At 42.9% G+C, this 27,576-nt stretch overlaps 1 protein-coding gene across 1 annotated transcript in view; it reads right to left on the bottom strand.

Annotated features, from left to right (window-relative positions):
• LPCAT3 (lysophosphatidylcholine acyltransferase 3) overlaps positions 1–22,489 on the bottom strand; it is a 40,142-nt gene extending 17,653 nt beyond the window's left edge. The window contains exon 1 of the mRNA XM_025930593.2: positions 22,240–22,489. Within this exon, the coding sequence (XP_025786378.1) occupies positions 22,240–22,390 (151 nt within the window). The 5' untranslated portion in view covers positions 22,391–22,489. The remainder of the gene's footprint in view (positions 1–22,239) is intronic.
• Positions 22,490–27,576: the final 5,087 nt, after the last annotated feature.

Below are 27,576 nucleotides of genomic sequence, written 5' to 3'. Positions count from 1 at the left end.
AGAAAGAGAGAGAGATATATTGAGGGGGGAGAGGAGCAGAGAGAGAGAGAGAGAGAGAGAGAGAGAGAGAGAATTCCAAGCAGGTTCCGCACTGTCAGTGCAGAGCCTGACATGGGGCTCGAACCCACAACTGAGTCAAAACCAAGAGCTGGTAGCTTAACCAACTGAACCATTCAAGCGCCCCACCCACAGGGATTCTATTCTATCAGATCAGCTCATTCCTCAGCTCAAACCCTCAGAAGGCCTCCAATCTCACTCAGCAAAGCCAACAAGGCCTGTTCACTCTCCCCAGCTTTCTCTGGCCCATCTCTGCCTCCGCCATGCTTCTTCCCCAGCCACAAGGCTCTCCCGTCCAGGCAGTCGGGCAGGTCCAGCCCCAGAGCCCTCACCATTAGTAGGTTCCTTGCCTGAAATGCTCTGTGTACAGATAAGCTCCAGTCCCTCAGGTCTTTACCAAAATGTCACCTTATCAGTGAGGCCTTACCTGACCTTCCCATCTAAAATTGCACACACTCCCTCCTCCTCCCCACCAGCACTCACCACCAACACACACTTCTTGTTCTTCTCTGCTTTACTTTTCTATTTCCCCCTCAGCACTTATTAATTAATTAATTAATTATTTACATAGTATATATTTTGTTTATTTATCAGCCTTTGAAAGTAGGGATTTTTGTCTGTTTTCTCCCCAGTGCCTAGTACAAATCCTGGTACAAAAAAGGGTCTCAAAAATATTTGTTGAATGGATGACAAAACGAAAGGATGAGAGAATATTCTCTAGGCAGCCAATGAAGTGTTTATTAAGCATCCACTATGCGTGGTCAGTGTTGCATTAGGCAAAAAGGGGAATGTTGGTAGAAACCAAAGAGGTGTTTTTTAACCCCCAGGGAGCTTTGCAGATAAGAGAGAAGTATCAAACACTGATGTTCTTGAAGTACTAACTGCATGGAATAGCCAATGCTGTAGGAGTCAGAAAGGACAGAGATCAGTAGTGGCCAGAGAAGTCAGGATGGACAGAGAAGATAAGGAAAGGGCGCTCCTGGAAGGAGAGTAATGTAGTAAAGACGCAGAGGTAGGAAAGAGCCCTTCAGAGTCACTTCAAGAGGGGTTAACTACAAGGGGGGCAAAACAGCATAACAAAATGGCCAGGAAGGTTTGGAAAATGGGCAGTCTGAAATGGACATAACAGGAAAAAAGCAACAGGACTGTCTGGATGTGGGGGGGATGACAGAAAAGGAGAAATTAAAGATGAGTAAGCCACTGTGATGGTCTTCAAGATTTTTGCTGGAATAAGCCCCTAAAAGACTTATGAAAAACTCTATACCCTGTCACATTTTTAAGTTGTCATCTATTAGTTATAAGCTTAAACAATAGCAAGTGATGTGTTTTTTACATGTATATTGAAGCTGTGCTTTAAGTACGTGTGGAAAATGTCTGCCGATGGCAGGCTAATCAGCTTGATCAGACTTCCTTTCTGTTAAAAGAGGCCTAGGCTCATTTTTAAGTTCTAGTAAACATGTTAATACTTCTCTCATAACGACCATCTTATTTCTGAATTCTGGTTTTAAGATGGATAGATAAAAGGGGTGCCTGGGTGACTCAGTTGGTTAAGCATCTGACTCCTGATTTCGGCTCAGGTCATGATCTTATAGTTTGTGCGTTGGAGGCTGAGCTGGGCTCTGGGCTGACAGCGCGGAGCCTGCTTGGGATTCTTTGTCTCTCTCTCTCTCTCTCTCTCTACCCCTCCCTGGCTCTCTCTCTTTCTCTCTCAAAAATAAATAGGAGTGCCTGGGTGGCTCAGTTGGTTAAGCACTGGACTTCGGCTCAGGTCATGATCTCACGGTTTGTGGGTTCTAGCCCCACGTGGGGCTCTGTGCTGATAGCTTGGAGACTGGAGCCTGCTTTAGATTTTGTGTCTCCCTCTCTCTCTACCCCTCCCCTGCTCACGATCGGTCTCTCTCTCTCTCTCTCAAAAATAAATAAACATTAAAACAATTTTAAAAAGCCAGATAGATAAGGTTGTCATGAGTTTGTCACCTGGATAAAATAAGAGCTGCTCAACTATATGCTAATTATATTTTAAAAAATAATTACAAAAAAAAAAAAAAAAGGGACTGCTCCTCTTTGCTTTACTTTTGTGGCATCCTGGGGCAACCCACCATACCTTTTTTTCACTTGTCTAAGGCTGCTAACAGGTGACTTTAAGGGAGCTGGGAAAGGAGAAACTTCAGAGCAGACAGTCTTCAGCTTATTAGTTTTAGACAAGAGTACATATGGAAGCTGAAAACCTGGAAATTAATTCCCTAATCCATGCCCATGTATCCCCTGGAAAGTCCTTGTGTACCCCTTGGGTACACGTACCCCAACATGAAGACGGATAATACGAGTTTTGCAGAAAGAATTCCAAGTAATTTAACTGCTAAGTAGCTTCATTATATAAAAACAAATCATACAAAACAGAATGCGCCGTTGCCTTGTATTTTACAAATACAACATGAGACTCGAATGACATTTCTATTTTGTTGTTAAGTAGACTTCCTGTGCAGCGAGGAGCCCAGCGTGGGGCTTGAACTCACAACCCTGAGATCAAGACCTGAGGTGAGGTCAAGAGTCAGAAGCTCAACCAACTGAGCCCAGGCGCCCTGACATTTCTGTCTTTTAACAGCTGCTTTACGCTAAGACCCCGGGGCCCGAGAGCACACACTTATTTAGTCTTCCACCATCGTCTTCAGGGAACTGACCGTGAGAAAACTTAAGATCTGCTTGAAATCCATGCTTTTATCCTTTTCTCCAGATTCAGAGAAAAGATGTACCTTCCTCCTCTTTAAACATCTCCTCCTTCCCTTCGGGCCCAGTCCTTGGAATTCTAGCCATCTCAGTCTCACCAGAGAACTTTATGGTCTTTCTTGCTAGCTTCCTTATTCTTTCTTCCTCAATGATAACAATTATTATTATCATTAATGCCAGTGAATACCAACGAAACGCTTACCGAGTACTTACTACATGGCATGCGCTGAGTTAAGCACTTTACACACATTATGCCACTTAATCCTCCTAATTAAATGAAGGAAGAAATAATATTATTGTCTTCACTTTCTGAATAAGCAAACAAATAAAAACAGTTAGCTATACTGTGCTGATTGCCGAGTAATCCATGCAGCTGGATATTAACCAATGGGTCTCACCTCTAAGTCCGTGACTTAAGCCCCTAGCACATGATCTCCTCTAACTTCAAACTTCCCTTCTAGCCCTTCCAACTACCCCTGTCCCTTCACTGCTGCTTCTAGCTACTGTTCAATCCCACTTACTCCTTTTGTAGTCAATTTCCTACAGTCATGGTCTAATTCATCTATTTCTTGTCTACCCGTTTCTTAGCTTTCAGCAGTGCTCTTAGGAACTGTTTACTGACAAGATTACGGAGGCTCTTTGGAATTTCTAGTTAGAGATGGCTGGAAAAAGCCCCAGTTTCATTCTTATCTTGCCTGGATGTTAGAATTTTTCTAGTCTATGGAAGGTTACCACAGATAATGTCTATCTTGCTTTGGGCAATACTGCAGGGCCATATTGGAAGGATCTATCAAACAGCTATCTGTTCTTTTAACCAAATTTCAGTTAAATTTTTCCAAGGATTACAGACCAGAATATAAAATAGGACTGCTTTTGAACGTGGCTTATTTGTTGTTTATTTATTTATTTAAATTTTTAATGTTTATTTTTAGAGAGAGAGAGAGAGAGAGACAGAGCGTGGGCAGAGAAAGAGAGAGGAAGACGCAGAAACCGAAGCAGTCTCCAGGCTCCGAGGTGTCAGCACAGAGCCCACTTGGGGCTTGAACTCACGAACCGTGAGATCATGACCTGAGCCGAACCAACTGACGCTCAACCAACTGAGCCACCCAGGTGCCCCTGTTGTTTATTTTTACCAAATACTTTCACGTGATAATTTTATCGTCACTATTCCTACTTTGAAGATCTGCCATTCACTTCTTTTTTCCATCAAAGTGGAAGTTCCTGTGCCCAACCACTATACAGAGAAAAGGAAGACAAACAAATGGAAAGGACAGGAAAGCTTTGCCCGACACTGCCTATTCAAGCAATTGGTAACGGGTTAGGCACGTTATGCTCGGTTACTGATCACTGTGTCAGCTAGAAGAGCACCTGTAGATTTTGGACGTTTAGGTGAGGACGAAGCTCTCACCTTTGGAATCTGTTCAGAAGTGGTCCTTTGTTTCTCTTCACCAGATTAGGCCTGCGGATAGTAAGGGCAAGGTGCCAACACATCTTCCACACTCTGACAATCCTGTACAGCTTGGGCTGAGTTATGTGCTGAATGGTTATTCATAATATATTCAGATTCTTAGAACCTGAAGAAATCTTAGAAATCACTGACTCCAAGGCCTTCATTAGATAAGACACTAAGGCCCAAGTGGGATCACAAGCATGCCCAAGGTTAACAGAGCACAGCTCAAATTAGAATCCACATCACTTGACTTCCATTCGGATATTCTTGCCACATGCCTTGGCACTTGGCAGTGACCTGCTAGCGACTCACTAATAAATACCTAGCTGTGTGCTTTTAAAGCTACAGCTGTATTATTCTTTGCTCAACAATAATCTACATTCAAGCATATGGCTGAAGACACATGCACACTCATGTTTATGTTTGCTTAATCTCCTATCTAAACAATTAACCTCTACATTTTAATGCCAAGTCTAGGTGCTCTCCTGTGCTCTCTTTGTTAATCCAATTCTTGGGGACTCCCCGTCCCTGCCTTCCCTCACACAGCTCAGTAAGAATATAGTGGTTCCTTTCTCAAAGCGTCCTCCAGCTGAGTATCTCGAACATTCTGCCAAATGTGATACAAGATTCAAGAAAACTGGGACAAGTGATCAAAATGTCCTGGGGATCAATGAATAGAAGGGACATTTCAAAGGTAAACTAGTGGATGGCTGTTACTTGTGAGAAAGAAAAAGGGTTTGCTATGAAGGTTAAGAAATACTCGGCTTTGTGCTGGTGGTATGGAGCCTGCTGGGAATTCTCTCTCTGTTGCTCTCTGCTCTTCCCCTGCGCGTGCACTCTCTCTCTCTCTCTCTCTCTCAAAAAAATATATACATATTAGTTTTTTAGTCACTTAACCCAACCCAACAACCTAAACCCGAGCTGCCCCGAAGTCCCACCAAGAGTAATTCTTTAACTGCTCCATTTAAACCAAGTGCTCTTAGTAATAAGCAAGGCCATGTTAAGCTTAGTGCTGGCGGCTGATAGACCCACACGTTGGCTAAACTGGTAAAATCTGCTACAAAGGCTGAAAAGTTAAGACCCAACAGGGGACTGACTTTGATGTCACCATTTTTTGTTATGCCACAAGGAGTTGGACACGAATAGATTCTCAGTAGCTTCTTAGTCCAGGAGTTAGCTGTCCATCAAGGCAAGCCCTCCGCAGTATTTCAAGTCTGATTAGATGGCAGAAGGGATGTGAAGATCGTTATCCATATGTTTGAATGTCCGGTTACAGTATTTTTCTATACTACGATGGTTTGTTCAAATGGTCACATAGTTACTTTGTTACTGTAGATAAATTTTTTTCTCCCCTCCGACTTATTCTACAAAAATGTACAGACTGAAAGAATGTTAAAGCTAAAAGAGGCTGTTGACTGGCCTTTCTCCATTTTAGTGGAACAGGGACAACAGCTGTTCAGACTGACTTTGAGGCACGTCAAGATACCAAAATGCCTTTCTTAGCAAAGACAGTGTATCACATTTTAATTTTCTGTAAATTAATAAACGACATGGTGGCAACTTGCAGCCAATTATCTGATCAGCTAGAATATCCCTGGACTCAGGAATCAAGAGTAATCTAGTTCAGAAAATCAGCTCTGCAGTTTGGGTAAATTACTTAGATTATTTGCATCTCAATTTCTTCATCTGTGAAATAGGGAAATTGGCAGCCATATCTGCAGGTTGTTGTATAGATTAAAAGAGAAAATATCCATAGAAGCATCATACATGGATTTCTTTGGGGCCACTTAAAAATTCTACACGTCAGTGCACCTGGGTGGCTCAGTCGGTTGAGTGTTGGACTTCGGCTCAGGTCAAGATCTCACGGTTCATGGGTTTGAGCTCTGTGTCAGGCTCTGTGCTGACAGCTCAGATCCTGGAGCCTGCTTCAGATTCTGTGTCTCCCTCTCTCTCTGCCCTTCCCCTGCTCACGCTCTGTTTGTCTCTCTCAAAAATAAACATTAAAAAAATTTAAAAAACTTACATACGGGCAAATATTTTATATAAGCATAATCTATACCTAACCTTAAACTTGGAGTATTCTTTCAACTGGTTTGGCCTTTGCCCACCTCACTATGATTTAACTAAATTAAGGCTATAGCAAGTTGAAAAAATAAAGGTCTGTAAATTGTACCCGCTACTCCCAGAAGAAGACCATTGGCCATGAAGCGAATACAGCTTTAGTTTCAAGGCTCGTCCTTGGCATAGGCCCCATTTAAGGCTCTGGGCAGTGGTGGGGGGTGGGGGTGGCAGCTAACAGCATGTTCACATGGTCATATGTTTTTGTGAAACTTGTTAGCTATTTTTGTAGCCTTTTTCTTAAAAAAGGTTCCCAAGATTATATAAGCTTCAGGTCCCCCAAATCTTGGATTATACAAAAAAAAAAAAAAAAAAAAAAAAATCAACCACCACAACAAAATTAGGCATATGCCAGAAAATTCTTCTACTCCCAGAATCCCATGGGTACAGGGCTTCATCCAAGATCTTCCAAATGACAAGCATATTCCCCAAATAAGTTCTGGTGGGGGGTTGTGGTGGGGGACGCTTGGCAGCAGTGTTGGTGGCTGTAGGATCCCGGCTGTCAGTGGCGGCACAGGTCTGAGGAGGGGTGAGGCTGAGAAGGCTGTGACAGGATTGTGACTGGTAGGCAGGGAGAGCCAGCTGGGACGTGGGATGCAAGGGTGGTATGTGGGAAGCAAATTTTGAAGAGGAGAAGGGGCACAAAGACTGTCGGTGTGGACTTCAAGATACATGGTCACCCCTAGCCAGCGTGCAGAGTAAGGGAGCAGAGCAAGGGAGCAACACGTTGCCTACAAGCGCTCTTCTTTGCTCATTAAGTTTTACGTACAGTGGCTGAAACGCTGGCTACATCAAGAGACCACAGGAGGCAAGGGGATGCAGCCAGGGTTAGAGAGGGGAGGAGAGGGGAACGGTGGGGAGGGGAGTGGTGGGGAGGTGAGGGGAGGGGAGGGGAGGGGTGGGAAGGGAGCGGAGCGAAGCGAAGGGAAGCGAAGGGAAGCGAAGCGAGTGGGGCCATGGGGGTGTGTGTGTGTGTGGGGGGGTGAGGTATCCTGTATTTCATTATACTATGGCTATGCATTTCAGATGGCAGAGGCATCTGTGTAGGTCCAGGAGAGGAAAGGACTGTAGGAATCATCTAGCATAGATGTTTATCACCTGGGAAAACAGGCCCATCACAGGCACGGTGAGAAGCAGCGGGCTGGCCAGACCCCCACGGCGCAGTCCCCTTCCCTGCTCTCTGACCGGTCCCCCCTCCTCTTGCCTCTTATTTTCCTTTCCTGCCCTTTCTGTTATTGCTTCCTCCTCTTCCTTCCCTTGTACAGACCTGAAGTGTTCCTCCCCCCACCCCCCCATTTTTAATGCTTTCTGGATTTTGTGCGTTATGGTTCTCTCTCAAAAACGTCTAACTGGTGTGTAGTAACGTGAGGCCCTCCCCACCCCCACCCGCGCCCTTTGAATTTATGGCACTGGTTTTCAGTGGAGAAACGGGTCCTTCGCTCCTATGGTGACTTGATCTTGCCTAAGGTTGCCTGAGGGTTGCCCCATCACAAGGCCCAAGTGGCTAATTAGCTGTTCTTTCTCCACCCCTCCCACCTACTGGTCATGATAATTTCTCTCTAGAGTTTAGAGTTGTCAAATCTGATCTTTGTAAATACAAACAAGGTAGGTGAGACTTTTTTCTCTGCAGGTATTTCAGCAAATGAAACAATAAACCCTTTCTTACATTTAAGATTCTAACAGAAGGAAAGATAACAGCATTACGCCCTGTAATTGTCCTCATGAATCTGAATAGCTGTTAATTGCTGGGTTCTGCTCTACCTGTGATCATACACAGTCCCTCTTTAGCCTTTTTTTTTAAGTGTAGAATTCACTGAATTTTGCTATATTCTCATTGTTGTCCAAGCATCCCCAGGGTCTAATGCTGGAACATTTCCATCACCCTGACAAGAAACCCCACCTCTCTGAGCACTCAGTCCCAATTCACCCTCCCTCCCCATCTCATCTCCTGGCAACCACCAAACTACTTTCTGTCTTTATGAATTTACTTATTCTGGACATTAAAAAAAAAAGTTTATTTATTTTGAGAGAGAGGGAGGGAGACAGAGAGGCAGACAGAGACGGAGACAGAATCCCAAGCAGGCTCCACTCTGTCAGAGCAGAACCCAATGCGGGGCTCAAACTCAATAACCATGTTATGACCTGAGCCGAAATCAAGAGTCGGACGCTGAACTATGCCACCTAGGTGCCCCACTTATTCTGGGCATTTTATTAAAAAATTTTTTTAAGTGTATTTATTTATTTTGAGAGAGAGAGAGAGAGAGATGAGGGAAAGAATCCCAAGCAGGCTTTGCACGGTCAGCTCAGAGCCTGATGCAGGGCTAGAACCCACAAACAGCGAGATCGTGATCTGAGCGGAAATTAAGAGTCAGCCGGTTAACTGACTGAGCCACCCAGGCACCCCTATTCTGAACATTTTATTCCAATGGAATCATACAAAATGTGGCCACTTCTTGGCACAATATTAACATAATGAAAACATTAGCATAATGTTTTCAAGGTTCATCCACATTGTAGCAGGTGGCAGCACTTCCCTTTTTATGGCTGAATAGTATTCCACCATAGGAATATAACATTTTGTTTATTCATTCATCAGTTGGTGGACAAATAGGTTGTTTCCACTTTTGGGCCATCATAATAGTGCTATGAACATAGGACGCAAATGTTGTACAAGTTTTTGTGTGAACGTGTGCTTTCGATTCTCTCGAGTATAGAAACGAGGGGTGGAATTGCTAGGTCATACTGTAACTTTAACTTTGAGAAACTGCTGAACTGTTTTCCATAGTGGCTGCACTGTTTTACATTCCTTTCAGCGATGCACAAGGGTTCCAATTTCTCCACATCCTCACCGACACTTTCTTATTCCTGTTTTGTTTTGTTTTTGGACTACAGTCATACTAGAGGGTGTGAAGTGATACGTAATGTCATTTAATTTGCATTTCCCTAATGACTAATGAGTTGAGCATTTTTCTATGTACTTATTGGGCAACTGTATGTCTTCCTTAGGCAAATGTCTATTCAAATCCTTTGCCCATTTTTTAATTGAGTTATTTGTCTTTTTCTTATTGAGTTACAAGAATTCTTGATATATTCTGGACACTAGATCCTTACCATATGTATGATTTACAAATATTTTCATAATCTGTGGGTTATCTTTTCATTTTCTTGGCAATATCCTTGGATGTACAAAAGTTGGAAATGACCGATTTCTTTCTATATTCAATATTCAATTCTACATTCAATATTACTTGAATATTTGGGAAGATTTTTAAAAGCTAAAAATGATATATTTTAGAATTAAAAGATACTTTAGAATATAAACCAAGAGGGTAAGACTTGAAGAAATTTGGAGCTTCTGGTGATATGATGATCTGGGTCCCCATAATTATGTTGGGTTCTTAGTGTAAATAATATAATTGTATGGCACCTGGTTCCTAGCTTTGCTTTTGTGGACTACTCTTTCAGAAGACTCAATGAAGAATTAAAGAGTGCAGTCAGATTACCCTTTGGCTAAAGAATGAGGATTTCTAGTAGCACTAATGGTTTGATATTTTTAGTCAGAGCCCCACTTTATTTGTACGCTAACTATATTCAATCTTTCTCCCTTTCGTCAGAGGTATATGTCATAAGAAACTTAAAAGGGCACCGTTCCAGTTGGCCTCTGCTTGCTGGCTTACAAACAGAAACTTTGTATTTATGGACAGTGATCCAGAGTGGTGTCCAAGTGCATCTGAGTTTAGAGTTGCTATCACAGCAGAAATCGGAAACCTCGGGAACTATAAGGCATTTACCATGTCTACATGGAAGCCACTTCTCATCACAGCATTTACAAATATACAGTGATCAGAACGTTAGCTTCCTGGGATCCCATATCTGCCTCAGATCTGTATACGATATATATACGTGAATCCTCTATTTTTTTTTTTAGTAAACTGCCTACAAAATTACTACCTCACCACTTATATTTTATGCAGCAGAATGACCATGTACGCCTTTCTTATGAAAATGCCATAGCAACATGAATACTTGGTACTGAAAAGCATCTTTAATTGACAAGAGCTTTTTATTTTTAATTTAAACACAGCCCATGCTTGGAGTGGGGCATTTAAATAGTCTACTTGGTGACTTCATGTGAGTCAAAAACAAAACCTGGGTCTGCTCATTTTTGGCCTGATCTTCTACCCACTTTCTGACAAATGTCCCTACAGCTAGAATGCAGTGGCATTTCTATCAGAAGCCTCTATTACTAACAATTTTGGTACATATGGTTCTTAGAATACTTGGTGCAAGGTGTCCAGAATTTAATGAATCTCACTTTATCTTCAAAGCCAGTGCTTGAGTAGAGAGGAACTTGGATTTAAAAACCAGTCCATTTTAAGCCCAAAGGCAATTCTTATCCAGAAATTACTTATCCTTATTTTTAGTGTCTTACACACCCCCTACTCTTCTCATTTTGAAAACGGGGTAGAAATAAAGCTGCATACAACATCATCTTTTGGGCTGCACAAATCACAGATAGGCTTTGAAGGCCTCTAGGGAGCTATTACTGCTTCACCAAGAGAACTCTAGGTGGGCCCTAAATCTCTTGGCCCTGGACTTCAGCCAATTGCTGAAAAAATGTCAACACAAACACACACCACTACCTTAAAAAACTCTGTGCTTGGGAAGGACAGCTTTCCCTGGCAGCCGCGACTGGGGCACCTCGTTTTTGTTAGAGCTACAAGTCAGTTTATCAACTGTGTTAAGAAATGTGAGGCAATCGATTAGGAGAATGCTATACTGCTGGAGGTGGCTGATGCAAGACAGAAGAGGAAAGATGGAACTATTAGTCTAACAACCTTACGCAAAAAAAACCTCCTCTACATTTAACCTTCTCATCAAAAGTGTGAAACAGATGGTGGAGATAATGATGTTAGTTAGACAATGAAGATGATGATGATCTAACAGTATCATTGTTATAATAACATTAACAGCGTAATTTGGTAATAATAATAGTATTTGAGGAATAACAAGTGATGCTAGCAAATAGGGAAAACTAAGCAATAAGAATCTGAGAAATTTGTTTATTACAAAGATCACGGGATACGACACCATTTCAAAAAGCTGAAGATACTATGGGGACACCAAGTATTACAAAACAGCTACCAGAAGAAATAAACCAGTGATCCTCAAACCTCAGGGTAGTTACTATAACCCAGAGGACATGTTAAAACACAGATCATCAGGCCCCGTCTTTAGTAGGTCTGGGGCAGACCTAAGAATGTGCATTTCTAGGGGCGCCTGGGTGGCCCAGTTGGTTGAGTGTCTGACTTCGGCTCAGGTCAGGATCTCACAGTTTGTGAGTTCAAGCCCCTCGTCGGGCTCTGTGCTGACAGCTTGGAGCCTGGAGCCTGCTTCGGATTCTGTCTCCCTCTCTTTCTGCCCCTCCCCCATTTGTGCTCTGTCTCCTCTCTCTCAAAAATAAATAAACATTAAAAAAAAAAAAGAAAAAAAGAATTTGCATTTCTAACAAGTTCCTAGGATGCAAGCCAGGAGATGCTAGGAGGTGCTCATGACTCTGGTCCCAAGACCATAGAGTCTACTTGGAAAGGAAGGAGATGAATATTTGTTGAGGGAAGGAAGAGAGCAATTATTTAAAACTACCTTGGGTTAGGCTTGGTCAGATGCTTACATATATATATATATATATATTTAAGTTTATTTCGAGAGAGTGCACGCATGAGCAGGGGAGGGGCAGAGAGAGAGGGAGAGACAATCCCAAGCAGGCTCCGTGCTATCAGTGCAGAGCCCAAGGTGGGGCTGGATCTCAGGAACCGTGAGGTCATAACCTGAGCCGAAATCAAGAGTTGGACACTTAAACCGACTGAGCCATCCAGGTGCCCCCATTGTTTATACATTTTATCTCATTCAGTCCTCACACCCTAATGAGCTTCCCAAACTTTTCCAGAGCAGAGAAGAATGAATGTGTCCACACAAAGGGTATGCCTAAGCAGTTCTCTAGAAATAAAACATTTCTTTGATGACTACGCTATTTTAAAAATTCATGTAAATTTCACATTCTGTTTTGAAATATTGTTGCTTGTTAGGAATTAAATCCAATTTAAATATCAGACAAACTGCTTAATCCTTAACCTCAATTCTTTGGTAATATCGGCCTTGGGCCTTCGGGAACATGAGGAAATGGGTGGTTGAAATTTAATAATTAGTCTATTGTAACACAGCTGGTACATATTTAATGCAGAATTTGTACTTAGGCCTGCAGGTGTTTAAAGACAATACACCTCCTACTACCTTAACTCCACCATTTCACCCCTTACCTACCTGAGAGGTCTATCAGGTTCTTCTCTACTATTCCTTTACGGATTCTCTATTGTTCCAATCAAACCAGCCCACTTACTGTTCCTCAGGTTTTTCTCACTTTTCCTGGTCTCCACATAGATGTTCATTATTCTTTGCAGCTGGAAAGCTTCCTCTCTCATCTCTCCCTTACTAGAATCTTCCATAACCTTTAAGGTTCAGCTGAAATGCCATTTCTTTTTTGAAAACCAATCCCATTTTTAAAAGGCTGCTGCACTGAACACATCTGGTGAGTTCTGATGGCTCCCCAGACGGATTTAATAATGTCAGTGGGTATATAATTATTTTTGTTAAATTAGCTTGTGCATATAATCTCATGGGCCCAAATTTACACATGCCTCTGCAAATAAATGATTCTTTAATTTTTTGTTTAATGTTTGTTTATTTTTGAGAGTGAGAGACAGAGTGTGAGAGGGGGAGGGGCAGAGAGAGAGGGAGACACAGAATCCAAAGCAGTCTCGGGGCTCTGAGCTGTCAGCACAGAGCCAGACACGGGACGCGAACTCATGGACTGTGAGATCATGACATGAGCCCAAGTTGGACACTTAACTGACCTAGCCACCCAGGCACCCCGTGATTCTTTAAAAAAAAAAAAAAAAAAAAGATTTGCAAATATTTTTTTATGGAGTCATTCTTTTTCTTGAGTTTTGTATTTCTTTTTTTTTAATGTTTATTTATTTTTGAGAAAGAGAGAGAGAGAGAGAGAGATCAAGCGCACAAGTGGGGGAAGGGCAGAGAAAGAGGGAAACACAGAATCTGAAGCAGGCTCCAGGCTGTGAGCTGTCAGCGAAGAGCCTGACACAGGGCTTGAACCTGCGAACTGTGAGATCATGACCTGAGCGAAAGTCGGATGCTTAACCAAATGAGACACCCAGGTGCCCGCAAATATTTTTTTAAAGATTATTTATTTTGACAGAGAGGGAGAGAGAGAGAGAGTACGTGCTCACTAGCAGGGAAGGGATAGAGGGAGAGAGTGAAAGAGAGAGAGAGAGAGAGACAGTATCCCAAGCAGGCTCTGTTCCATCAGTGCAGATCAAATGATCTCGGCTCAGGTCATGATTTCATGTTTCTTGTGTTTGAGCCCCGCATGGGGCTCCACACTAACAGTGCAGAACCTACTTGGGATTCTGCCTCTCCCTCTCTCTCTGCCCCTCCCCAGCTAGCGCATACATGCATATGCATTCTCTCTCTCTCTCTCTCTCAAAATATATAAACTTAAAAAAAAAAAGTAATACTGGCACTCAAGAAAAGTTTTGTGCAATGTAAGATATTGGAGTGCAGATAAAAAGGAATTGGAAAAATATATTTAAAAGAAATCTCCAGGGGCGCCTGGGTGGCGCAGTCGGTTGGGCGTCCGACTTCAGCCAGGTCACGATCTCGCGGTCCGTGAGTTCGAGCCCCGCGTCGGGCTCTGGGCCGATGGCTCAGAGCCTGGAGCCTGTTTCAGATTCTGTGTCTCCCTCTCTCTCTGCCCCTCCCCCGTTCACGCTCTGTCTCTCTCTGTCCCAAAAATAAATAAACGTTGAAAAAAAAAAAATTTAAAAAAAAAAAAAAAAAAAAAAAAAAAAAAGAAATCTCCAAAGAGGAAGAGTTAGATTATGATAAAATCTGTGGCTATGAATCAGAATAAAGATAAAGTCTAAAAATGTAGAATATATCTACACTTCTAGAATTGGAAGAAGGCTTGAAAGTCACCTAAGACAACCCTCTTATTTTTCAGTAGTAGAATTTCTGGACCCTGCTTTGTATTATGGTCAAAAGTCCCATCTGTGTAGTTAATGCTGTTTAATTTCCATCTGGCTTGGCCTTGGTCTCTTCACATTGTAATTTCAGTGCTACCTGAAGAAGGCTTTTTGCACTGAATAATAGATTTAGTTCTGAACGACCAGACCTGACTTTGGTCCAAAGGGAACTGAATTAAAAACAAAAAACAAAAAACAAAAAACAAAAAAAACCCCAAAAAACAAAGGGAACTGAATTGTAGGACCTACTTTGATTTTAAAGACTGTTAACCTTAGTGATGCTAACCTGAACCTCTGAGGAAGGAATCCCTACTCTTTAAGTGCAACTTCTGATCAGTCTAATAGCCAAGCCACAGTCATGGCCAAGACTAGAGAATACTCATACTTAAGCAGGTGGCCATCTGCCATTTGGCCAGCTCCAGCTTTAGACCCTGCGAGGTATTTCATATGCTGATTACATATTGGTTTAAGCACATAAACTAAAAGGATACCCACAGCATTGATCTTTTCCACCCCCACAGTTTGCAATCCCAGGGTGGTAAAGACAGGGACTTTAGAGTTGGGTAGAAACAGGTATGAGCTTAGGCAAGTTACTTAACCTTTGAAGGCCTCAGTTTCCACAAGGGCAATGATCACAGCACTACAATTATCTCATGAGTAATTGGCAGGTGTAGGTGGGGTATTGTTCAGCACTTCAGACAATGTCTGGTACGTACCAAATCCTTAATAAATGCCAGCAATTGTTATTATTGACACGGGGTGGCAAGGTTAACATACTCAGTCAACAACAATTGGGTTCTCTTCTCTCTTGTGTAAGCTTTTCCACGGCATTTCATTCCCTCCCTGATTCAATTATAATACCAATATTGACTCCTAAAACTATATTTAGTCCCACTTCTCTCCTGAACTTAAGATTGGGTTTCACAACCCTTAAGACACCTGGAGTTGCCCTTGGAGCCTAAAGCAAATCCAAAACTAGACCACTGCTGGCACTGAACAGTATCTGACACTCCTTTCGACTTCTCCGCATTTGTGAGATACTGTTATCTTTCCAGCCACCCAGGCAGAAAGACTGTTTTTTTTTTTTTAAAGATTTTATTTATTATTTAATTTTTTACTTATTATTAAACACAATTTGTTTTAATGTTTATTTATTTTTTAGACAGAGAGAGAGAGAGAGAGAAGGAGAGAGGGAGGGAGGCCATGAGTGGGGTAAGGGCAGAGAGAGAGACACACACAGAGTCCAAAGCAGGCTCCAGGCTCTGAGCTGTCAGCACAGAGCCCAATGTGGCTCAAACTCACGAACTGTGAGATCATGACCCGAGCCAAAATCAGATGCCTAACCGACTGAACCACCTAGGCGCCCCCAAATTTTATTTTCTTAAGTAATCTCTACACGCAGTCTGGGGCTCAAACTTACAACCCTGAGATCGAGAGTCACATGCTCTACCAACTAAGCCAGCCAGGTGCCCTAGACTGCATTGTTGTTGTTGTTTTTTTTTCTTTAAATGTTTGTTTTTGAGAGAGAGAGTGTGTGCAGGGCAGGCAGAGACAGGAGACAAAGGATCTGAAGCAGGCTCCACCCTCACAGTAGAGAGCCTGACGCGGGGCTCCAACCCCACGAACTGTGAGATCATGACCTGAGCAGAAGTCAGATTGCTTAACTGACTGAGCCACCCAGGTGCCCCATCTGGACTGAGTTTTTTACGAACGACTTCTTTATCCTCCATTTAATCAGTTGCCAAGTCATTCATTCATGTATTCATGTGTGAATGTATGAAATATTTCTTGGGCCTTTTCCATAAGCCAGGTGCTTAAGCTCCGGGAATACTGTCGTGAACAAAACTTACATGGTTTCTGCTCTTCTCTGCAAATATATAATTACAAATTGGAATATACACTTGGGAGGAAGTTTTAGTCAATATGAGAGAGCACAGCAGGGGACATCATATAAAATGAGAGTCAGGTAAAAGGCAACCAACAGAATGGGAAAAGATATTTGCAAATGACATATCGGACAAAGGGCTAGTATCCAAAATCTATAAAGAGCTCACCAAACTCCACACCCGAAAAACAAATAACCCAGTGAAGAAATGGGCAGAAAACATGAATAGACACTTCTCTAAAGAAGACATCCGGATGGCCAACAGGCACATGAAAAGATGCTCAACGTCGCTCCTTATCAGGGAAATACAAATCAAAACCACACTCAGATATCACCTCATACCAGTCAGAGTGGCCAAAATGAACAAATCAGGAGACTATAGATGCTGGAGAGGATGTGGAGAAACGGGAACCCTCTTGCACTGTTGGTGGGAATGCAAATTGGTGCAGCCACTCTGGAAAACAGTGTGGAGGTTCCTCAAAAAATTAAAAATAGACCTACCCTATGACCCAGCAGTAGCACTGCTAGGAATTTACCCAAGGGATACAGGAGTGCTGATGCATAGGGGCACTTGTACCCCAATGTTTATAGCAGCACTCTCAACAATAGCCAAATTATGGAAAGAGCCTAAATGTCCATCAACTGATGAATGGATAAAGAAATTGTGGTTTATATACACAATGGAGTACTACATGGCAATGAGAAAGAATGAAATATGGCCCTTTGTAGCAACATGGATGGAACTGGAGAGTGTTATGCTAAGTGAAATAAGCCATACAGAGAAAGACAGATACCATATGTTTTCACTCTTATGTGGATCCTGAGAAACTTAACAGAAACCCATGGGGGAGGGGAAGGAAAAAAAAAAAAAAAAGAGGTTAGAGTGGGAGAGAGCCAAAGCATAAGAGACTCCTAAAAACTGAGAACAGGGGCGTCTGGGTGGCGCAGTCGGTTAAGCGTCCGACTTCAGCCAGGTCACGATCTCGCGGTCCGTGAGTTCGAGCCCCGCGTCGGGCTCTGGGCTGATGGCTCGGAGCCTGGAGCCTGTTTTCCGATTCTGTGTCTCCCTCTCTCTCTGCCCCTCCCCCGTTCATGCTCTGTCTCTCTCTGTCCCAAAAATAAATAAAAACGTTGAAAAAAAAAATTAAAAAAAAAAAAAAACTGAGAACAAACTGAGGGTTGATGGGGGGTGAGAGGGAGGGGAAAGTGGGTGATGAGCACTGAGGAGGGCACCTTTTGGGATGAGCACTGGGTGTTGTATGGAAACCAATTTGACAATAAATTTCATATATTGGGGAAAAAAAATGAGAGTCAGGAAAGAACTCTCAGAAAAAGTGACAATCTGAACTGAGACCTGAAAGATGAAAGACGTCTGTTAGGTGAATGAATGAAGAAAATTCTAGGCACCTGCATTAGCAGCTACATAGGCTCCAAGGTAGGAAAGGGCTTAATGCCTTGAGGCTGAAAAGTCGTGAGGGGCATGTGGATGGCTCAGGTGGTTGAGTGTCTGACTCTTGGTTTCAGCTCAGGTCAGGGTCAGGGTCTTAGGTTGTGGGCCCTGTGTCGGGTTCCATGCTCAGCGTGGACCCTCTCAGTCTGCCCCCCAACCCCTCTCTCTCAAAAAAAAAAAAAAAAAAGTTATAAAAAAATAGTTGTGAACTTGCTTGAGATGAGGCTGGAACAGCAGGCAGGGGCTTACTAGCCACGTATGGAAGCCTGCGAAGAGTTCTGAGCAGGAAAGGCACAGCATCAAGACCTCTTTGCTTTGGGAGGGATAAGGACAGAATTAGAGACCAGTCAGGAGGCTACTCATGTAGTTCTGGTGACAGTCAGCAGCTGTGGTGATGGAGAAAAGTAGATGTATTTGAGACATAATATGGAGGTGGTATTGATAGGACTTGGGGACTGGGATGTGGGGACAGAGTTAAAGTGGCAGGGCTGATTCTTAGATTTTTGACATGAGCAGCTGTGTAGATGAACGTGCATACAGAATCTACCTTTTATTTATTTACTTATTTTTTCAGAATCTACCTTTTAAAAGATTCTGTGTTCCAGGGGGTGCCTGGATGGCTTAGTCAGCTGAGTGTCTGACTCGATTTAGGCTCAGGTCATGATCCCGGGGTCATGGGATGGAGCTCTGCGCTGAGTGTGGAGCCTGCTTAAGATTCTCTCTCTGCCTCTCTCCTCTGCTCCTGCTTTCTCTCTCTCTCTAAAATAAAAATTAAAAGAAAAAGAAAAGATTCTGTGTTCCTAAAATATCTCACATGAGAACCCTATGTTCCCCTCTTGGTGCAACCACCTTGCCTCCAAGCCAATATAACCATCTAGATCATTGTTCTTTCTCATTGGTTTCCCAACTTCTTGTCTGTGTCTACTTGAAATCACCCTATGCTGTATTATCTTCCTAATACAGCTCTGGTCACATTATATCCCTTTCAAATACCTCCAGGGATTCCCTACTCTTGGCTTTCCCCTTACCTGTCCCCCTTACCTTGGCTTTCAAGGCTCTACGACCTAACTTTCCAGTCTTATTTCCACCACTTCTCTATTTAACTCCTGCTTGAGTCCAAGTGGACTACTTCCTGTTCCTTTACTGTGTCACCATGCATTCCTACCTCAATACCTTTGCTCACTCTACTCCTTGTGTCTTACCATCTCTGTCTGCTGGAACCTTATTCAGCTTTCAAAGTTCATTAAAGGGCCAATCTTTCAATCTCATAACCTTTGTAATGGTCTCATGGCACTTAGACTTCTGCCTTTTATTGTGGTTATTAGAGTACTTATCTCAAGCCCATTCCCTACCCACTAACCGTAAGCCATACTTTTGAGTGCCTGGCTCTATCACTCATACTGCACCAATGCCCTTGTCCTTGCAGGCTCAAGCATGGGGTTTAACTCACAGTAGGCATATTTTGTAGAATTTATTTGGAACAATTCATGTTATTAAGTATCTAAGGAGTGATGAGACCCCAGCTGTTGAAGGGGAGATGTTTTCTGGCAGTATTTGCCAACACCATAGCAAAATTCATCTTCCACCAAATTCCTTGCAATCACACAAAGGACAAACATAGATAGACACATCCCTTTAATGGAGTCTTCTGGCTGTTCAGGATACTCCAATGCATTAATCCTCATAAGCTTATCCTTTCCCTGAAGTACTGAATATTAAAAATTACAGCTTCTAACTCAAGATTTTTCAACCTACTTGTAACCCATTAGTAGGTCATGAAATCAATTTAGTGGGTCATAAACACTACTAAAAAACAAAATAGAAAAACACACCGCATATGTAAGGATAAGTAACGTTTTCTGAAACGTGCTTCAAATACATATATAAGTGCACATGTGTACTGGGTCAGGATATGAAACATATTTCTCACCATGGGTCTGAGCCACAAAGGTTTGAAAGCTACTGCTTTAATGATCTATGGCCCACCCCGAGATCAGTACACAGAACCTAAGCAGGAAAAAATAAGATGTTAAGAAAGAGCAATGAGACTATCCAATTAAAAGTTATTCACACTTTAAAACGTGAATGCTTGATATACCTGACTCTTCCCTTGGGGTATCTGCATTTAAGTGCTTTTAACCTAAATTAATCTTGAAGTAGTAGAAAGGGAGTCAGAAATCATTTTGGACTACAGGCCTTCTTGGTACCTCTAACAAGGATTTCCTTCAGTATCCCAGTTCCCCCAGACAGCGGAGTTCCGGAACCAGGAACTCCATTACTGAAAGGCTACTCGTGTTTCTAGGTTACAATACACAGACATGAGAATACCTTTGTAAGGAAAACATTTACAACCAGAATGCACTCTTTCTTCCAGGCATGTGTCAAGCTCATCAACTTGTGTTTGCATGTATATATTTAATCCATACCTAGAAAACACAATCCTATATATCCATGTGGAAGAGCTATGGCTGATAGGAAGCAACATGAGGCCCCAAGTCAATCTAAACATGAGAAACCCAGAGTTACTGAAGGCAACAGGACATGTGAGATAGGAAGGGAGGAGCTGGGAAATGGTAGACTGGCAAGGGGCCTCAGGAGTTTGGCAGACGTATTCACCAAGTGTTTATCACTTGATAACGCATGGTAATGAGGAGAGAAGGACATGGAGAAAAAACAATGTCCCAGTCAGTTGTATGCCCCAGGACAGTACAGAGCAGTGGCCCACCAGGAGCACACAGGCAGTATTCAATTATGTCAGCAAAAAAGGGACCAAGTCCAAGTCCTAATTCCAGCCGTAGCTCCATTTAACAGGTTGCCCCCTAATAATTTGTTGCTACCTGTGTTACGTTCTCAATTTATAGTTGAGAAATCAACAGTGAGCTTCCAAACTAATGAATGTAAACATTCCTAATTGCCAATTACAACCCCAACAAATAACTGGGTCAGAGACAAGGCTGAAGGAGTAGAAGTTCAAAGCTGGTGTGGTGCAAAGAACTCTAGATTGGAATGCTGACAACTCTGGGTTAGACCTAAGAGACACGGGAGGTCCTTTTCACCTCTAAAATTTAACAATTCCACAAGGGAGGGAAAAGGTGACCTTTAGTTGGAAGATCACCTTGGTTTTATATACAAAAGGCAAGTAACAATTACATTAGTTGCCAAGGCTGTTTAAACGTAAATTGATGCCTCTCACATTATCTAGATCTAGTTAACACCCTTAGGTAATATTATATGTTCACGTCTGTGCTGACTGGATACGTTACAAACTTCTTTCTGGCATTTAAGGCACATCTGCTCAACTTTTATCTCAAACTTCTTACCATTCTGATCTCTAATCTGCTCTTGTCCCAGAGCTGTTTGCTTAGTTCTTCCCCACCCCTACTATACCAGCTAAAGTCCCATAACCTTCACAAAACCTTCCAACTACTCAAGATTTATGCATCAGATCTTGACCTCTGAACTATTACAGGGCTTTACAACAGTCCTATTAGGTACACCTTATTCTCATTTCATAGGTAAGAAAATCTAGGTAAGAAAATCGAGGCCCAGAGAAGTTAAGTGACTTGCCCAGGGCCCCACAGTTTGCAAGGAGCAGCAGGGCTGGGTCTGACTTGCTTGCCTTTCAAGTCCACACTTTTTTTTTTTTTTTAATCATTGTGCCATGCTGTTTCCATGTATTAAAAACCATGGAAGAAAGATGCAGTAAAAAAAGCCTATAAACCAGTTATAATATAGCTTGTTGTGACATAAAGTCAGACACATCACATCCTTTGAACCATATAGGTCATAAACGCTTGGAGTAGCATAGTTTTTAAGGGGGTTGTCAGTCCTGTTTCCCAAACCCAGTATTAAAATAATATTCCAGGGTAAATGGCAGGTGAGTGGTTAAGGGTGGGGGAGAAGCAATATGGTATAAGAAGAAAATATTAGAAACAAGACAGAAAAGAGAAGTATAATGGAAGCTGGCAATGCAGAAAAAGGCTCCGAATATGGAAGTATAGATATGGGGCTTAAGGGCCCACAAAGCTAATACCTAAGTTAGGGGGCCTTTGCCTACCACAAGAAGCGCGCATGTGTGAGAGTTGATATTAATAACAGACAGCAGTACACATGGACAGAGAGTAGAACTCAAGAGAGACAAATAAGGATAGGTCGTGGGGACACGGGGTAGATTAGATCATGGCATGAGGAGACGGTGGTGGCTTCAAATGAGGGGCCAGAAGGGTAGAGCAGGGGTCGAAGAGAAAGGTGAAGAGGTTCAGAGGGCACGGCACCCCCAGACTCGAAAAGACTTGTCTTCCTCTCGACAGCTGGTTGGCATGATTGAGGATTCACATCCGGACCTCACAAAGCCCTCCTGGGTGGCTCCGGAAAGTGGAGGGGGGGGGGGGTGTCACGTCCCTATTCCCTGGGGACTCCGCGAGGGGGCGGAGCGAGGCAGGAGGGTCCTTACCCATAAAGATGGAGATGATGAGCCGCAGCGCCTGTTCCGACGCGCCCAGGGACGTCGCCAACTTGTTAAGGCTCAGCTCCTCGAAACCCCACCGCAGCACCCTCGCCAGCTCCGCCACCGTCCCCACGTCCCCCTCAGCTACAGACGCCATCTTAGCTCCGGGCGTCCCCCAGGGACCCCCCAGCTCCGCGCGCCCCGAATGTGGGCACAAGGCTGTAGCTTCACCCCCAATTCCGGCCCGGAGCCCGCCCACGGCGTGCGCATTGGTTGCAGGCCCGCCCAGTGGCTCCAGGCTCCCTTGGCTATTGGTCCGTCCGGGCAGGGGGCGGGGCCTAACGCAGCAAGGTAAGCAGAGGGCGGGTCTGAACGTTTGTAAAGCAAAGGTGACTCCCGCCGAGAATGAACGCGGGGCAGGCCGAGGGGCGGGGCTTGGGATCGGGAACTTGAGTTGCGATTGGAAAAGTCTAAAGCCGGCGGCGAGGTGATTGTACAACTCGGTTCTAACTGCTTGGGGGAGGAGTCGGTGAGGGCGAGTGTCCGGCCGGCTCGTGCGCTGCCTTCCCATTGGCTGAGCTGGGAGCAGGCGAGAGTCGGGGCGGGGGGGTCCGTCACCCGACCGCGAGGTTACTCTCGGTCGCCGGCGCGCCGGGGTTACTGGGGCATGTAACGGGGAGGGCGGGAATTCCTGGAGCAGTTTCGCGAGCGCCTCCTAACGGTACCTCTGGGCGGTTCTCAAACCGTTGGGCACGCCGCCTTCCCTTCGCAAGGGTGTCGGGAGAGCCCAGCGCCCCACAACAGTTTGCTCCTTTTAGTTCATGCATCCGTTTTCACGTAATCTCCCGGATTGAAACCTCACCTTCCCCCGAGAGGCGATGAAATTAAAACATGCCGATTTGGTCCGTATTATTTTCATTTAAAACGGACTAATTTGTCGCTATTGGACTCATATAGGTTCATGGTAAAGGTTCAAACAGTTTAGAAACAGAAAACAGAAAAGTTCTTTCTTCTCACCTTGTTTCCCATTCTTACTTCCTACAGGTAACCATCGTTCAGATTACGCTAACAAAGGTGTGTTGAGCATTTAGCATGTGCCTGGGACTGTCCTGGGCTCTGGGGAATACAATGATAAGCCCAAAGTTAGTGTTAATGCATGTGTAATTGCAAGCAAAAGTAAATGCTCTGAAGGAAAGGAGCAAGGTTCTTATGTAACAAAAGAACACTAAGAGTTTCTTATAACTGGAATTTGTGGAACCTTCTAGTACAATTATAGCTTATACTTCTATAGCACTTTGCGCTTTCTAAAGCACTTATGTCCATATTATTTCACTTAATTTGGCTGTGAAACAGGATGTTTATTATTATGATGTTGTCTTACAGGCACAGAGGCTTGGAGAAATTAAGGAACTTGCTAAGTTCCTTTAACAGTAAGTGGCAGAGACAGAATTTAAACAAGTCTGTTAAATTTCACTTCCCTCCCCCCCCTTTTTTTAGGAAAAGTTGTTTAAAAGATGAATTATTCAAAAAATATATGAAATATTCAGAACAGTTGAGAATAAGAGAACTTCCTCCCAGATTCAGAAACAAACATCTTATACACAGTTGAAGAGCCTGGTATATCCCTTCCCGTGGCATCTCTCTCCTTCCCTTCTGAGAGGTCACCACTTTGCGGACTTTGCTTTTATGAATCCCATGCCTATTTTTATATGTTATATACTGTGTACATCTAGAAAGAACATATTGTTTGCCTACTTTTAAACTTTATATTAATGGCATTACAGTGAATGGATCATTTTGAAGGTTGTTTTTACGCTTAACATCTTTATTGAGATGTATTCATGTTTTTACATGTAGCACGAATCCATTCATTTTATGGTGATGTAATATTCCATTGTATGATTATACTACCGTTCATTTTTCATGGTCATGTTGAAGAATACTTGGATCATTTACTATTTATTTATGTCTTATTTTATGACAAACATTGCTGCAGTGGGCATTCTCCTTTAGGCAACAGTGAGAGTTTCTCTAGAGCCATGACTCCAAACTTTTTCTTTTTTAATTAACTGAGATCTCCTGTAAGAGATCTCAGTAATAAAATCTTAAAAAACAATTGCTGATCAGGATCCACTAACTTGATGTCAATTCCTACCAGTAGTTCGTGGTCCTCAGTTCAGAAAAGATTTCTCTAGGGTTTGTAATCAGGAGGGAAATTATGGGTTATGCACACTTTTAACTTTATTAGATTTTGCTGAATTGAAGTGTTTGGCTAGATGTTATTTAAGATCCTTGGGGTGCCTGGGTGGCTCAGTCGCTCAGGGAGCCACCTGAGTCAGTCAGTGGCTCAGTCCGACTCTTGATTTCCGCTTAGGTCATGATCTCACAGTTTGTGGGATCGAGCCCCAAGTGGGGCTCAGCGCAGAGCAGGAGTGTGGAGCCTTCTTGGGATTCTCTCTCCCTCTATCTCTGCCCCTTCCCTGCTCTTTCTCTCTCAAAACAAATAAAGAAACTCTAAAAAAAAGATCTTTAATATCTGATTTGTTGAATAAGCAAAATATATTTGGTTAAGCATCTTGTTTAAAAATGTAGAAAATTGGTTTTTCTTTGTGTTATACAATTAGATAGCATGTTTCCCCTTCTTGAGCTTCTGGTGTTCCAAGAGAAGGCTGGGCATGGCACCGAGGCTGTGTCTCTGTTGACATAAGTGCCTATTTTCCTTACTCCTCAAGGGTTTGACCAGCTACATTCTCGTCATTCTTCTTACTGTTCCAGTGCAACACCTCTTTCTCCAATTATAGTATCTGGTGCTTGGAAGAAGAGGTTAAGATTATGTGGCCTTCCACTTTGCGATTAAACACACTCATTGAGGGCTTACTAAGTCAGGTTCTGTGCTGGACCCTCAATACAAAGACGAAGAAGAGACAGTCCCTGTCCTCAAGAAGCTCTGTGTCTAGTGGGAAGAGGGACGTGAAGGGATAATTATAAAGCGAAGTGGAAGTGTTCATATGGAAATAAACAAAACATGTTAGTGAAATCGCTCTTCTCTTATTGCTGCTTTTCCTGTCCTTCTTTTCTGCAACAATCTCAGTATCTATTTCTATTTCTTCCTCCCTTCCTTCCTCCTTTCCTTCTTTCCTTCCTTCCCACCGGCTCTTTGATCTCTGTCTATTATCATCAGCAGAGCTTTCCTTGGCTTTCTCTGAAGTTACGGCCCTCTTTTTCCTTTCCCTCCCTACCATAATTTTGTGAATACAATCTCACTTTCCCATGATGGTAGAGATGGTTGGTGCTCATTCAATATCCATCCATGTGCCTATGACTTCTCAACTCCCTGGTAGTCAGGTCAGGACCATGTGACTAGTTATGGCCATTGGATTACAAGCAGAAATGAAGTGCCATTTCCTGGCCAAAGGGATAAAAAGCCAAGAGTGACTCCTAAACGTCTCTTTTCCCTTGCTGTGGTAAGCTTGTGGAGGCCATACGTTCTGTATAGCATAGCTATATGGTAGGGGAAAGAGCTTTAGACTTGGCTTGAGCAGGAAATACAAACTTTGTGGTGTTAAACCACAAGATTTAAAGTTACTGCTGCAACTTATCCTGACTAATAATACACTAACCCATCACTCTTTATCCCCATTAGAATTTGGTATTCATTTTCACCATTTATGAAACTAATCACCCACTAGCCAGCAACTATAGTTACATTTACTTTCCCTTTTCTGTCTCATATTTTTCATTTCCAAGAAGTCTTACTTTATGCTGGAATACTTTTTTTTTTTTCCTCCATAGCATTCTTTTTTTTTTCTTTTTTAAAAGGTTTTATTTTTAAGTAAACTCTACACCCAACATGGGGCTGAAACTTACAACTCTTAGATCAAGAGTTGCATGTTCTACTGATTAAGCCAGCCAGGCACATTCTTGTTTTATGTACACAATCTGCTATTTTAGCCTGGAGAACATTAAATAGGAATTTGGGATGGGGAAAGTTTTCTTCTTTTATTTATTTATATTTGTCACTGTCCTTTTATTCTCCGCATTTTTCCTTTTTCCTCTGTGTTTCTGTTTCTTTTTGTTTCTTTGGTCTCTTTTAGGATGACTTTCTTTCATATATGAACAAGAAATTACAAAGTTGATTGGATCTAGGGATGATTGGATATATATTGGGTAGGGCTTGCTGACTGGTGAGTTTCACTGAAAGTGATTGGTCTGGGAGCTGTCTTTTCTGTTCAGAAACTCCCAAATGTCAGTATGTGGAAGGTTTATCCTTTAGAATTCTTCAGTTTCTTCAGAGAGGAAACTGCCTATCTCCTGCCAGGAGTTTTTAGCTCCAAATCTCTCCCTTGTTCTTTTCTATGCCTACTGTCCCAGAGTCCGGAGTTTCTCACATCCATTTTCTCAGAATATAGCATCAATTACCTGCCTGGTGCTGGTGGAGTTGGGTATTAAATTAGCTGTGATTGGGTGTGGGAAGGCTTGAGTCTAGGCTTTCAGACCTCTGATTTTGGTTCCTCGCCAACTACCCCCCTCCACTGTATCATCTACCCTCCCCCCATTTTCTTTCCATTATCCAGAAACATGTTTAAATGCTTCATCTGCTGGCATCTCTTCTTCTATTTGTAACTGGGGTGCAGGGGGGCAAGAGGACCTGGTTCTGGGGGTCCTAAACAGACCAGGTTTAGCCATTCGGCGCTGACAAAACCCAAGGCACAGAGAAGTGTGGTAGTGAAATAAAGGAATTTATTTCAGTGAGGCCAACACTAGGAAGGCACAGGTTAAAGTCTGTGTCCCCAAGGTGCTGAAAATACTTCCAGATTTATATAAGGCAAATGTGGGACAAAGGTCGTTAGTAAAGGTCAGGTCAATCTTTATCGGTCGGGCTGGGTCTTGCTGGCTCAGGGTGGTCTGTGAGGGGGTAGTTTTGCTTTCCATCAAGTGGTGGTTTGTTCAGAGTCTTTTGCCTGAGTTAAGAGATAAGCTGGAAAGAACTCAGAAAGTTTGAGATCAAAATGAAAGTAGTTGAAGTTCTCTTTCGCCTTCACTTTGTCCTAGATTTATATCTTTTCCATTCTACCCTTCATGCTTATTTTAGTGGGATCTTAGGTAAGTCAGTCTCCCTGTTTTTTTTTTTTTAATGTTTATTTATTTACTGAGAGAGAGAGAGAGAAAGAGAGAGAAATTCCAAGCAGGCTCTCTACTGTCAGTGCAGAGCCTGAGATGGGGCTGGGTCCCATGGACCACGAGATCATGACCTGAGCCCAAATCAGGAATTGAACACTTTACTGACTGAGCCACCCAGGGGCCCCAGTAGTCTCCCTCTTTGATTTAAAAATATTTTTCTAG

This window comes from Puma concolor, chromosome B4 (assembly GCF_028749965.1).
Source record: "Puma concolor isolate L17-30 chromosome B4, mPumCon1.1.hap2, whole genome shotgun sequence".
Lineage (NCBI taxonomy): Eukaryota > Metazoa > Chordata > Mammalia > Carnivora > Felidae > Puma > Puma concolor.
Note: the sequence above shows the minus strand (reverse complement) of the source record. Positions and strands in the feature narration are given on the sequence as shown.